We start from the raw sequence: 14,100 nt of genomic DNA on the forward strand, positions 1-14,100 counted from the left end.
TAAAAGAGAGGAGTTTTCCATAATAAACATTACATCCAATGAAACAATACAGTAAAATGGGACTCCTATATTTTGCTTCCAATGTTGTTTTATTTTTATGGAATATGTGTTACTAAATTTCATTCCTGTGGAGGATTTACATCATTGTACAGCGTATTAGAAACAATCTTAGCAAGGAATAAATGAGCTGATAACACTACAATGCAAGAATCTACAGGGGGTTTAGATACAGATATACATCACTGCACATTGCCTTTAACATGTTCAACCAAGGTTGAATCGGCTGCAAAGGAACTTATCTGAATTATTCAGGCAAGAATGGCAGGCGAGCAACACTAGTGCCTCCGTTCCTATCAATCCAAGAGTTTGAACCTGTGCTGTTTTGACTTGAACTGGACCCGGAGTGCTTTACTGAAGTCTTCCTCTGTAGTTTCTGAGGAAGGATTTGAATCCTTGGGTTTGATTCGGTACCTGAATTTTCTGCAGCCAGCTGATAACTTTCAACCAGCTTGAGTTGTTGGGTAACTATTTCAGAGCGCCTAGGTAGAAGTTCAACAGCCTCACCACCAGGTATAACGATGTACTCAATTGCAAGGCGAACCTCCTATTATGAGCCATCAAAATGTATATGCCATCAATTGAGTTTCTAGAAAACGTAAGTATTATAAGGCTAAATGGAAACTGGAACAATATCAAGTGGTTAAAGCAGAGAAGTAGAAGCCACCTCTGATAAAGCAGCAATCGTTTAGTTTTTCTTTTTAATAACCGAGAAACTCCTGAGGGTCAGTGGCGCACACTTCAAAACTCGGTGAATAATTGGTCAGACTCAACCCTTTTCCACTTAAATACCAGGCTCTTGTCTACAGCATGATTCGAACCCGTGACGCGCGCCTAATTCACACATCACGTGTTGCGCTCTTACACATCACGACATACGCTTACACTAATGGTTTAGTATTCACAACCCCTAATTATGATTGGTAAGCCACATCTTAGCGAATTACGTGTCTGTTTGAGCAGCTGATTTTTCACATGTCCCGTAGCCAACTTACAAGATAAGATGACAATACGCATGTTCTTTTCTCATAAACCGCTACTTGGCTAGAAGGTGTGACGAAACAACTGCTTTGTTTGTAATTGTCATGCACATTTTGACCAAGTTAGAATTTTGTATATAATTTCATATAACTCCTGCTAGAGAGGGAGATATCAATTATAAACAAATGGAATGATAGTACTCCTAGAAATGCCACTGATTCACTAGCTTCCTTTATTCTAGGGGTTACCCGGAATTTTTGAGTGAAATTTGAGTGAAGAAGATATACAAACATAAAGAGGCAAACCTCTAAGGCATCTATCTCCTCCAATGTTGGTCTCCTTTTTGGTGCATCGTCTTCAATTTCAATATCGAATGCATTTGTTAATGGCTGTTTTGAGTGAATGGAATCCATTCCAAGAATCATACGGATAGCTTTCACCATTTGTGCCATGGTACTTGACTGCATAATAAGAAAAGAAATGGTATTTCGATATTGCAGCTAAATCTTGAGTATCGTTTCCCACCAAAGAGCTAAAAAGGGTCAAACAGAGTAACCAAAGATAAAGACACCTAATTCTAATGTAAACTGCGCTATAAATTATTTTTAAAGGGTGAACGATGCCCAATAGCAAAATTTCAGTTTCTTCCTCTGAAAAGAATTGATAGTTAGCAAACATCAATGTTATCATTTAATTTCTTGTTTTTCAAAGTCATCATTCCTCAACTATAGAGTACCCTACATGAATTCCATCCAGTTTAGAAAAAATATTTTTCAAAATAAACATAACTCTAATCAAATATGACACAAAGATGAAGGCCAAATCATATTTCAAAGATATAGTTGCTCAAATATTAAGCCTTAACAATAATATTAACTGTTAACCAGCAGAAGAGAGAGAGAGAGGCGAAATCATATTTTGAACAAGAGTAAAGGTGAGTATTAAAGGGGAGGTCCCTTGATTTACAACAATTCAGAGGAGGTCAACGTGATTGACCCAAAACGAACAAACAAACAAACAAAAACAAATATGTAAGTAAAGGGCACAAGTATACCTTTACAACAAAGACAGGAACTTGATGAAATTTGGCAACACTACGAATCCAAGGATTCTGCTTCATTTCAGCACTAGAGGCTAGAATAGCATCCGCAATGCCAATATCATCTGTTACTTCAATTTCTTCCTCAAGCCCCATAACGGTTGCAACTTGCAATAGATCAGCATCTTGAATCTACAATAAGCCAGAAAGAGATTAGGCTTGATTCTACACATCAATGACAAGTATACACAGTATTATAGTATGAGAGAGGTTTGTGCATCCATGATTCCCAACAATGCATCACAATGTTATGAAAATTCCAACAGTCAAAAGGAATCAAGAAAACTTACCTTATAAGTATAAACATACACAAGAGATTTCCTTTTGCTGATAGATCCATTGGTGCCCAATTTCTTGGAATTGGGATGATCCTCATCTTCCTCATCTGACTCAAATTTTACCTTATTGTTTTCATTATTGGATTGCAGATGATAATTTACATACTCCCCATCAGACTCTACTTTATCTTTCTTTTTTACATACTCTCTTTCAGACTCTATTTTATCTTTCTTTTTTGATAAGGACTCTATTTTATCTTTCTTTTTTGATAAGGACTCTATTTTATCTTTCTTTTCCACTTTATCAGTTAGCTCAGAGTCATTAACTTGGTCCTCTTGAGCGAACAGAGAAGACTCGATGGAGTTTTCAGCTTCAATCTCCAATCTGCGTATCTCAAACAAAGGAGATTTTCCTGCATCAAGGAAAAGATTAAATATAGAACTAATATTAGTTGCTAAGTGTAGTCCAGTGATTTCACAATGTCAGAAAATTCCGAAAGGGTGGGAAAGCAAAACTCTAATGTACCTGCTAATATTGCATCTACTGTTAAATCTAGTCTATGGTGAACACGACATTCAGTTCTTGATATCATCTCAACTGCACAGGTAAAAGTTGGAGGACCTTTCCTCTCCAGAATTGTTTTCTGTACTTTCCTTTTCCTTGCTTCCTCATCACCGAGAGTAACACTCTGGTCCAAAGCAAAATAAAACAACAATATATTAGGTCCAGAAGAAAAATGTTCGCTATCAATATCTGACCAAACATTGTTCTGAGAAATGAAGAAAACAAGTTCAAGTGCAGAGGACCACATATTAAGTGGGCGTTTGGACATAAGAATTGTAAAATTCCAAAATAGGGGGAAAAGATTTTTCAAGTGAAAATGATATTTGAAATTTCGAGTTGTGTTTGGACATGAAAAAAATTTTGGGTTGTTTTTGAAGTTTTGTGAGTGATTTGAGTGAAAAGTTTGAAAAACAACTTTTTGGAGTTTTTTAAAATTTCAAAAATTTTCAAAATGCATCTTCAAGTGAAAATTGGAAATTTTATGAACAAAAGCTGATTTCGAAAAAAAGTGAATTATTTTTGAAAAAAAGGGAAAAATTTCTTATGTCCAAACGGGCTCTAAATTAATAAGAAGGAAGAGAGGAGAGGGGTTCAACACCTCTATGCCACCAACAAGCATTTGTAAGGATGGATTTTTTATTATACTCTCAATAGTACTTCCATGGGCAGTTCCAACAAGCTGTACTCCTCTCTGAGCAATTGTACTAGCAGCCAATGCTTCAAGTTCTGTCCCTATTTCATCTATTATAATGGTTTGGGGCATATGGTTTTCAACTGCTTCAATCATTACCTGCTCAAAGTAAGAGAAACAGAACAAGAGAAGAGGGAGAAATTAGATTGCAGTTCAGAGGTTATCCAAAAATGCAGAAAACTTAAAATGAATTTTACTTCAGTGCTCACATTATGCTGCAGGTTAACATTTGGGACTTGCATCCTTCTTGCACAACCAATACCTGAATGAGGAACATCTCCATCACCTCCGATCTCATTAGATGTATCAACAATAACAACTCGTTTCTTCTGGTCATCTGCCAGCATTCTGGCTATTTCTCTGCACACATAGAGAGCTTCGTATTCATTGACGGGTATTAGTAGTGGCGGAGCCACATATTCCCTTCGCCGGAAAATTAAACTGTTTAGATAGGTACTATTTTTTGCTATGTATGTATACTATGAGTTGAATCTTTGTGTATTTAGTAAAAATCTTGGCCCGCTACTGGGTACTAGTCATTCTTCATTAAGATAGTTATGGGAGAAAAGCTGAGTAGTGACAAGTAGCACTAAATAATAACAAGCAATCACTTTTGAGATGTTCATAAAAAGCAAGCAGTAAATTTGGATACCTGATTAAAGTAGTTTTACCGACCCCTGGAGGCCCGATCACCAATATGGAGCTACATCCTTCAACTAAGTCACGTATGATCTCAGCGCTTCCAGATACAGCTCGACCTACCCGGCAGGTAAGACCAATGATTTGCATTTTACGGTTTCTAATTGCACTAATACGATGGAGGGAACTGTCAATACCAGAACGGTTGTCATCTGAGAAATCCCCCACCTAAACAATGAAGCAAATTTATGAACTTTAAGCAACAAATTTCATAGCCGTACATTTATATATATATTTTTTTTCATACGCACACACAGATTAAAAGAAAAACAATCTCCTTTATTTATGCTATTACCCTCATCCAGGTCAAAACTTATGTAGACACACACAGAGACAAAAGATAAGTGCTTCTAATTATTTAATTACTATTAGTCACATTCTGATCAATGAGTACTGACTTCCACTCTTCAAATAAAATAAACTTAAAGCAGATGCTTTAATTTTTAAATTGCACTCTGTAAAGGTGATCTCAGCATATCCTGCTACATGACATGATTGTTACCTATATAGTACTACATAATAAAGTCAATCCTACCATTTCCAGTTAAATTAAACATATCGAACTTGTAATACTCCTTCCTTAATATTTTTGGACTTTGACATGAATTTTAAGCAAAAAAGAAAGATTTATAAAACTAGATAGTCTAAAGCAAACCATAAATATTTGTGCGGTTATAGATCATTTCAAAATAAAATGGAAAGTTAACTTATAAATATAGAATTATTTATTTTCGTAATAGACTAAAAAAGAAAAGAATATCAAATAAATTGGGGCGGAGGGAGTAATATTTACTTAGACACCTTTGAAATGGCGTGGCATAGATCCTCAAGCTTTACGGGCTGCTCCGAAATGACCCAATCACCTGAAGGAAATCGGGCAAGGGGCTTTCTACCCAAATCCATAACCACCTCAATCAACTCCCCAATCTCCTGATGTCTAAAGAGCTCATTTCTCATTCTCAATGGCACTATCTCCAAAAACAAGTCCAAGTCCGAGATCATGGGACTCGAAGTGGAAGTCGAATTTGAAGAAACCAATGACAACCCATTTCCGGAAATCGAACATCCCTTTGGCCTCCTGATTTCCGGCGACTGAATTGACGGCACCGGCAACCTAGAAGACGAGATTTTACTGCTCCCACGACATGTTCGGCGAAATGCCGCTGTGAACGTCGAAGAAGCAAATTGACAATGGTTTAAATAAGAAAGGGTGGAATTGGGTATCTGCTTAGTTGAGTACCATGAACTTTGAAGATCAATCAAGATAAAGTGGGTATTCAAAGCACTCATTCTCTCACAAAATCCCACTTTCTCTACACAATGTCTTTTTTTTTCCCCTACTAATTCTTTGTAATATAAATACTGTACAAGATCTTTTATTAATGGGTTTTGGGGAAATCTGATTGGATTAAGGAAGAAGAGAAATATATTTTAGTTGGTAAGAAGAAGATGAGGGGAAGAATTTGAAGAAGATTCGAAAGGATCTCCTACGGTAATGGAGGGTAAGTGGGGTCCATTAACAAGAAACATACAACGACCATGGAAGGGGAAACACGTGGGTGGCTTTGTTTTAGACCACACAAATGAGTGAGTTTTGGGAGAGCTTGCTATGAAAATTTGAAAATTTTGTTGAAGTTTGAAGTATTCTGTTTTGGCATGTGAATAAGGCGTGCACGCTAATCAAATGGAAGAAGAAAATTGTTACTCCTAAGTATTACTTTTCTTCTCTCTGATTACCACTCAAATATTGTGTAGATTGGTCTAAGTTCAATAACAGCTTGTTTGAATTTGTTATTACATATCGTTTTATAATATATCGTATTGTATTGTTTGATAAATACAATATTTGGATAGATTGTACTGTTTACCGTTATTTCATGATGTTACATAGCAACAATATAAAGAATAAACTTGCAATCTTACAAAAATAAAATAAAATATGGAGTATAATCTATATCTATATCTATATATCTATATCTATATATAATTAAAAGGAGAGTAAAAATCCCTCTCCTTAAACCAAGTGTCATCATCCCACTATGCCACTTGACACTTTAAGACATTGCTCCAACTAATTAGGAACTAAAATTTTATTTGGGAGAAAAATGGCCTGCAAAAATCGGTAGAAATTTCACAATTGAAATCCACTATATTTTTTAAAAACCTTTTAGCTTCCACTTGCGCTAAATTATCTCAGCAAAATAACATAGTGTCCTTAACTATCTAAACCACGATGGAAAACAAACTTATATTTCATGCTAGTAACTTACACGGTATTTCAATTCTAATCTTCCCACTGCTATCAAGAATTCAAGAAAAGGTACGGCTTGTGAAAAGAATGGCTACTCAGAGTGATTTCATCAAGGATATAACAATTTCAAAAATGTGTAAGTTGAAAGTTCGGGTTGTCCGTCTGTGGGAAGTACCGGATCGTTATAATTCAGACACTACATTCTCCATTGAATTGGTTCTACAAGATGAAAAAATCTTCAAAATATGTTATTTTCTTACTAAGCTTTTTTTGCTCCATCTTTCTTAAGTTGCAAATTTCAATTTGCTGCTTTGTGTGTTTGAGTTATTAATTCGTTCAAGTCTACTGGATAAAGTAGCATATGAATGTAGGGAGAATATGGAGATACAAATAGAACGTAAGGAGTGTAAAATTACTTATCCCACTAGCTTAAGTTTGACCCTAATCTATTGCCCACAAGAAAATTGGTCTTTTGAAACCGATGAGGCCTTGCCAAAGGAGTGTAAGTACAATATGTTATTTGTGAATTTGCAGAATTACTGAAAGATTAATAATTAATGCAAAAAAAGATTACATGGTTAACGTCATACACCAGAACAATTAGATATACACACAAGGGACTTCCTTGAGAGAGATAACTATATAAAGGTCAAGTATGGAATCAGGTTTCTGTCCAGCTCAGTCTTTGTATTGAAGTTTAGTTCTGGCCCAAACCACTACTCTTACATAGATAGTTAGCTTCTTTGGCCTGGGCAAGCTATTACAGACATTTTCTTAAGATTTCTCCGGAACGGTCTACCATAAGTCTTGGCATATCTATCACTAACGCTAATAGATTATGTTTAAAGCTACTTAGACAAAATCACAAGGCATGAATAACAGCGTTTATTGTGAATTTCTACGGCAAGTTGTTTTATACATAGTTTGAAAATTTAAGAAATTTTTTTCTAATACAGTAATATAAATTAAATATCTAAAAAACTTCCTCTGTTTATGTGATTTACTAATTCATTCAAGTCTGCTGTTGAAAATTAAAAATTTGGAGTTCTTCTTGTGTTTGTTTGACTTACTATTTCATTAAACTCTATTATTGATAAGTTGTATTACTATAAATTCAAGTTTTCAAGTACAGTAATATAAATTAGAATTAGTTACTCTGGATTTCTTGTGTTGGTAATTCGTTAGACCTTCTTTGTTTTTGATGTGATTAAGTTGCAAAGATTTGTATGAGTTAATATGCAATTATTGTATTACTAATTTCTTCAAACACTTTCTTTTATTTAATGTAATTTTTTGTAGGGCGATCGGATACATGCGTTTGCATCTTTTTAAAACACAAATTAATGAGCTTGGATTATATCTTATGGCGAACTTTATCATTTGTCAAAATAAGGAGAGGTTCAACACTACAAAACATAGGTTGAGGCTGACATTTACTCAACGGACAACAGTGACTGAAACAACTGATCCATTTTTCCTTATGAATATCTTTGATCTATGACCATATGATCAATTGATAAATAAGGTTGATGTGAATGAGACTGAATTATTCGGTAAAAATAAGTTTTACCTTAAATTTATAATTATGAACTTTTCTGCTATTTCTTTTAACATCTTCTTTTTCTTTAGATGTGATCGGAGAAATCATCGGTTTTGGTGAGGTAAAAACGCACAAACAAGGTGAAATTTCTAGGAAGTTTATGGATATCCAACTAGAAGATGATGAGTTAGAATAAACAGTCATCTACTGATTAAGGATGGATTTGATGATTACATATGCTTAAAATTATATATCTATTTCTATTTGGCAGGAGGAAGAAGTTGTCTGCTACATTCTGGGGCGAATTTGTTGATGAAATTGTACCTCTCCTGCTAAGTTCTAAGAACCAGCCTGTTATTGTCGTTATGCAACTCATAAAAGCCCATAAATTTTAAGGTAAAATGCAATTATTCAATTTGACATTATTTTGTGAAAGTTATTAATTACATCTTAACGTATGTTATTTTGCAGATTCATATTCTGTGCGCAATACTTGGAATGCATCAAAGCTGTGGATTAACCCAAATTTTTCTCAATCTGACGAGTTTAAAACACGGTTCAATATGTGTTTTTTTTCATTGCATCTATCCTCAAATATATTTTTCAAGCATACATTTAACTGTTTTACTCATTCATAAATACGGATTACTTTCTGTTCAGGATAATTACACTGAGAGGCTGACTCAAACCATCTCTCAACAAAGTTACTCTGTCTCGGATAAGTTAGAGAAGGGTATTGTTCAAGTTAAAACAATTGGCCAATTAGTGAAGTCCATGCAAGTGAGTAAACTATCTTGTGTAGTATTAATTCAATCGGTCTTTAATGTTAATAGTTGTTCTATGCACAACTTTTACAATGTACCGTGTAAGTCGTTGTATGATAAAATTGAATAAAGAAGCTATAAACATTACAGTGTAATGTTAATCTTCTTCCTTTGATATTCTGAAAAACCATCTTTTTATAATGAATAATACAGTCGTCACCAGAAAAGTTCTCCTTTAAAAGTGATTTTGCAGCTTATTGGTGTTTCGCATGTTTGATTATTAAGTTGATAAAAACTATCACAAAGACTCTTATATGTATGTAAAACAGTTTTGTTTTTAAATTTTCTGCTGTTCAGTCATATTCTATAGGGGTAGCTTTACCATGTGAACTGCGCGACATAGATAGGTGTAGGCTTCATTAAATAGTGATGCAATTTTCGGTGATATAAAAGTGCCTTAAATACGCTATTGAGGTCTCAAGTTTACTGTTTGTTAGCCTATTTTATGGTTTAAAAAGTGGTTCAGCATTTAGCGTATGATAAGTTTTTATATTACTGCCTATTTTATTCTTGAATCTTTAGTTAGTATTTGTCCTAATATTATCAAATTAATTACATTATTGATAGCTTTGCCTACTTGTTTATATTTTTATCTACCCGTCTACATCTTTATTTTCAAATATCCCCTAGTAGTTCTGCTCTAATTTCGCACATTTTCTTTGTGACCTTTAGTTGTAGATTATAGTCCCATTTAGCTCTTGTATTGTATTTCTTCACCTATTTTTCTATCCTTTAGTTGTAGATTATAGTTCTTTTAGTTCCTTTGTTTTATTTTTTCACCTATTTTTCTATCCTTTAGTTGTAGATTATAGTTCATTTAATTCCTTTATTTTATTTCTTCACCTATTTTTCAGACTTTTAGTTGTAGATTATAGTCTCTGTTAGCTCCTTTATTTTACTTCTTCACCTGTTTTGCGACCTTTAATGGTAGATTATATTTCAGTAATTCATTTTATTTTTGTCGCTTGTTTTTGGGATTGTGCTTGCGTAGTGACTCCTAGATTATAGTGCCTTTGGTGAACGATGGTAGGATAAGGTCTTGTCCTCGGGGGTGTCAGCGCGGGGGAGGGGGTGCGAGGGGTAAGAGGGCTACTAGGCTGAGAGTGGGGTCTTGGAACATAGGAACTTTGACTGGAAAATCTGTAGAGTTAGCGAAGATTCTCGAGAAAAGAAAGATTAATATAGCTTGTGTAAAAGAGACTAGGTGGGTAGGAGATAAGGCGCGAGATGTGGGTAGTTTCAAACTTTGGTATTCTCGGAGGGTGGGGGCAGGAATGAGGTAGGTATCTTGGTTGATAAGGACCTCCGTGAACTAGTGGTGGAGGTTAAAAGGGTGAATGACAGGCTGATGGCTATTAAGCTAGTTGTTGAAAGTTTTACTTTGAACTTAATCAGTGCGTACGCACCCTAAGCAGGCTTGAATGAGGAAGTCAAGGGGCATTTCTGGAAGGATTTGGATGAGATGGTGTGTGGTATCCCGCATATCGAGAAGCTTTTCATAGGAGGAGATTTCAACGGCCACATTGGAGCGACGTCTGGGGGATATGGTGATGTGCATGGTGGCTTTGGTTTTGGAGATAAAAACGGAGGAGGAACGTCTCTGCTGGACTTTGCTAGAGCATCTGATTTGGTAATAGCAAACTCGAGTTTCCCGAAGAAGAGGGAGCACTTGGTCACCTTCCGGAGTTTGGTGGGCGAGACTCAGATTGATTATTTACTCTGCAGGAAGTTCGATAGAGGTCTTTACACGGATTGCAAGGTCATCCCGAGTAATAGCCTCTCGACCCTTCATAGGATCCTGGTCATGGACCTTGAGATCACAAGGAAGAGGAGTAAGAGGGCGATTTATAGACAACATAGGATCAAGTGGAGAGCCTTGACGGAAGCTAAAGTGCAAGAGTTGGGGGTCAAGCTGGTGACTATGGGGGCTTGGAGGACTAGTGGGGACATACGCGCTATGTGGATTACGACTGCTCAGTGCATTAGGAAAGCCGCGAGAGAGGTATTAGGGGTCTCAAAAGGTTACTCTGGTGGTCACAAGGGAGACTGGTGGTGGAATAAAGAGGTGCAAGAAAAAGTGAAAATCAAGAAAGCAGTGTATCTGAAGCTAGTGGAAAGTGTAGACGATGAGGAGAAGAGGGCGAATATGGAGTATTATAAGTTGGCTAAGAAAGAGGCAAAGCTAGCAGTTATGGCGGCCAAGACTACAATTTTTAGTCATTTGTATGAGGAACTTGAGGGTCGAGGTGGGGATAAGAGGCTGTTCAGGTTAGCCAAGGCGCGAGAAAGGAAAGCGCGAGATTTGAACCAAGTAAAATGCATCAAGGATGAAGAAGATAGAGTTTTGTTGGATGAGAGGCTTATCCGTTGGAGATGGTAGAACTACTTCCATAGTCTCTTGAGCGAGGAGGAGGACATGAGCATTGTACTGGGTGATTTGGAACTCTCTAGGAGTCGTTGTGACCATGGGTATTGTAGGCGGATTAGATTTGATGAAGTTGAGGGGGCTATGCGTAAGATAAGCAGGGGCAAAGCGACCGGGCCGGATGAAATACTGGTGGAGTTTTACAAGAGTGCGGGCAAGGCAGGCTTGGAGTGGCTCACTAGGTTATTTAATATCATTTTTACAATGAAGAAGTGTCATGACCCAAATTTTCCCTCTGTATGACATCATGACGGCACCTAGTCTCTACGACTAGGTAAGCCTAATATTTGTGGAATAATGAAATGAAAATATAAATTTAACAACTAACTGTAGCAGTAACAACATAATTGGGTACCATTCCGCCTGGCATGTACAATAACCAACTATTCAAAAATACACAGAAATCTCAAAACTCGGAACATCATAAGTCACAAGCTACAGAAGGAAACTAGTATCTCTATACACCAGAATCTAATAACAGAAGTAAGGAAGGTAAATGACATATGAGGGAATAGAAGGGGACTCCGAGGTTTGCGGACGCGGAAGATATACCTTGAAGTCTCCGTACAACAACAAGCATCCTCAGCTAGTAGCAGGACTGATAAGAAGTACCTGGATCTGCACACAAAACATGTGCAGAAGAGTAACATGAGTACACCACAACGGTACCCAGTAAGTGTCAAGCCTAACCCCGGTCGAGTAGTGACGAGATCAGGTCAGAGCCCTACTGGTATATAAACAATAAACTAAGACAAAATGAAATATTGCAGTAAAATAAGTGCTAAAATTTAACGAAGAATGAATTCATAGAAGACAACAACTCAGTACACAGAGATAACAACAGGGAATCTCCCGAGATACCGTATCGTAGTTCCAAACGTAAAAGTGCAGGGGGATCTCCCGGAATACCGTTTTGTAGTCCCAAAGTAAATATACAGTACAAGGAGGTCTCCCAGAATACCGTTCTGTAGTCCCAAATAAATATGCAGTATATGGGGATCTCTCGGAATACCGTTCCATAGTCCCAAAGTAAATATGCAGTACATGTGGATCTCCCGTAATACCGTTCTGTAGTCCCAAAATAAATATGTAGTACATGGGGATCTCCCGGAATACCGTTTAATAGTCCTAAAGTAAATATGCAGCTAAACAATAGAATTCAATAGTCACAACACGAAATTCTACAGTTCAACGTAAGTACCAGTTACGGAAAAATAGGTAAATTCACTAAACATGTTGCACATAGTTCAAGTAGACAGTTAAGGCAAGTAGACGTGCTATTCTAATCTAGCAGGATACTACACATGCTAATGAAACTCAAATAAAAAAGAAATCAGGTTATTACTTAGTAGAAAATCGGGTTTTTACACAATTAGCCCATGTACGTACTCGCCATCTCACGTACACGACGCTCATATATAAAATACAGTACAAATCCTACGGGGAGTTCCCCCATACAAAGTTAGGCAAGCCATTTACCTCGAACCAAACTCAATCAATCGGTAACAATGCCTTTTCCACGAATATCCGACTCTGAATGGTCCAGATCTAGCCAAAACAATTACATATCATAAATACAACTATAATAGACTAATCTAATGAATGAAATCAATATTTTAATAAAAATTCCGAAATTCGCCCCAAAAGGTCGACCCGGGCCCATGTCTCGGAATCGGGTAAAAGTCACAAAATCCAAAAGCCCATTCACTCACGTGTCTAACGATATCAAATTTACTAAAATTCGACACCAAATGGTCCTTCAAATCCAAGATTCAAACTTTCCAAATCCCTAGCCTCAAACTCCCAAATTCCACATACTAACTATGTGGAAACATAAATGGGGAAGCAAGATTATTGATAAAAAATAAGCACAAGGGACTTACCTCAAGAAATCTCTCGAAAATGCTCTAAAAAGTCGCCCTAAACCGAGTTTGCAAAGTCCAAAATGACAAAATCACGAAGCCCTTCGGTTTTAAACACTGCCCAGGCATTTTCGCACCTGCGGAGCCTGGGCTCGCACCTGCGCGTGCGCTTGTGCGAAAAATGAGCGCTTATGAACAAACCACTTACCCCCACTGCCTCCGCACCTGCGATGAAAGGGCCGCACTTGCGCGTGCACGCCTGCGGAAATATCGTTCGCTTCTGTGGTCTAACTTCGCGCCTACGGACAGCCTTGCACATTTGCGGGTATCGCAGATGCGGCCTTTTCCACGCACCTGTGACCCCAGACCAATCCACCCAACTCCGCTTCTGTGCCAATTTGCTCGCACCTGTGGGCAGCCTTGCGCATGTGCGATTACATCAGAACCATCCCAGCACCAGAAAAATCTTCCAAGTCCAAAAATGATTTGATAACCATCCGAAACTCACCCGATGCCTCCGGGACCTCAACCAAACATACCAACAAGTCCTAAAACACCATACAAACTTAGTCTAATCCTCAAACCACATCAAACAACGCTAAAATCACAAATCATCCTCCGATTCAAACTTAAAGAACTTGAAACTTCCAAATTTGACAACCGATGCCGAAACCAACCAAATCACGTCCGATTGACCCCAAATTTTGCATACAAGTCATATTCAACATTACGGACCTACTCCAACTTCCAGAATTGGAAACCGACCCCGATATAAAAAATTCCACTATCGGCCCAAAACTCCAAAAATTCAACTTTCGCCATTTCAAG

At 37.1% G+C, this 14,100-nt stretch overlaps 2 protein-coding genes and 1 long non-coding RNA gene across 4 annotated transcripts; 2 read left to right on the plus strand and 1 right to left on the minus strand.

Annotated features, from left to right (window-relative positions):
* LOC104118336 (protein SEEDLING PLASTID DEVELOPMENT 1) lies at window positions 1–5,924 on the minus strand. 2 transcript variants are annotated; one of them, XM_070175299.1, is made up of 10 exons: window positions 5,172–5,924; window positions 4,324–4,538; window positions 3,881–4,031; window positions 3,579–3,770; window positions 2,942–3,104; window positions 2,690–2,828; window positions 2,428–2,629; window positions 2,093–2,269; window positions 1,344–1,499; window positions 1–604 (listed from the first exon to the last, which is right to left on the minus strand). In XM_070175299.1, the coding sequence occupies exons 1-10, from the start codon at window positions 5,658–5,660 to the stop codon at window positions 305–307; spliced, it is 2,184 nt and encodes a 727-aa protein (XP_070031400.1). In that variant the 5' UTR covers window positions 5,661–5,924; the 3' UTR covers window positions 1–304. The 2 variants fall into 2 exon arrangements, with proteins under 2 accessions (XP_070031400.1, XP_009627858.1); XM_009629563.4 differs by having other exon boundaries at window positions 2,428–2,828; window positions 5,172–5,923.
* A 2,020-nt stretch (window positions 5,925–7,944) lies between these two features.
* LOC138891649 (uncharacterized) lies at window positions 7,945–8,737 on the plus strand. Its single transcript, XR_011408012.1, has 3 exons — window positions 7,945–8,347; window positions 8,433–8,557; window positions 8,633–8,737. It is a non-coding gene; the product is annotated as an uncharacterized lncRNA (long non-coding RNA).
* Window positions 8,738–10,447: 1,710 nt separating this feature from the next.
* LOC108948885 (uncharacterized) lies at window positions 10,448–11,365 on the plus strand. The gene has a single exon (XM_070176881.1). It carries the CDS (start codon window positions 10,448–10,450, stop codon window positions 11,363–11,365), a length of 918 nt encoding a protein of 305 aa, XP_070032982.1.
* The last annotated feature ends 2,735 nt before the right edge of the window (window positions 11,366–14,100 follow it).

The sequence above is a fragment of the Nicotiana tomentosiformis genome, chromosome 5, assembly GCF_000390325.3.
Source record: "Nicotiana tomentosiformis chromosome 5, ASM39032v3, whole genome shotgun sequence".
NCBI lineage: Eukaryota > Viridiplantae > Streptophyta > Magnoliopsida > Solanales > Solanaceae > Nicotiana > Nicotiana tomentosiformis.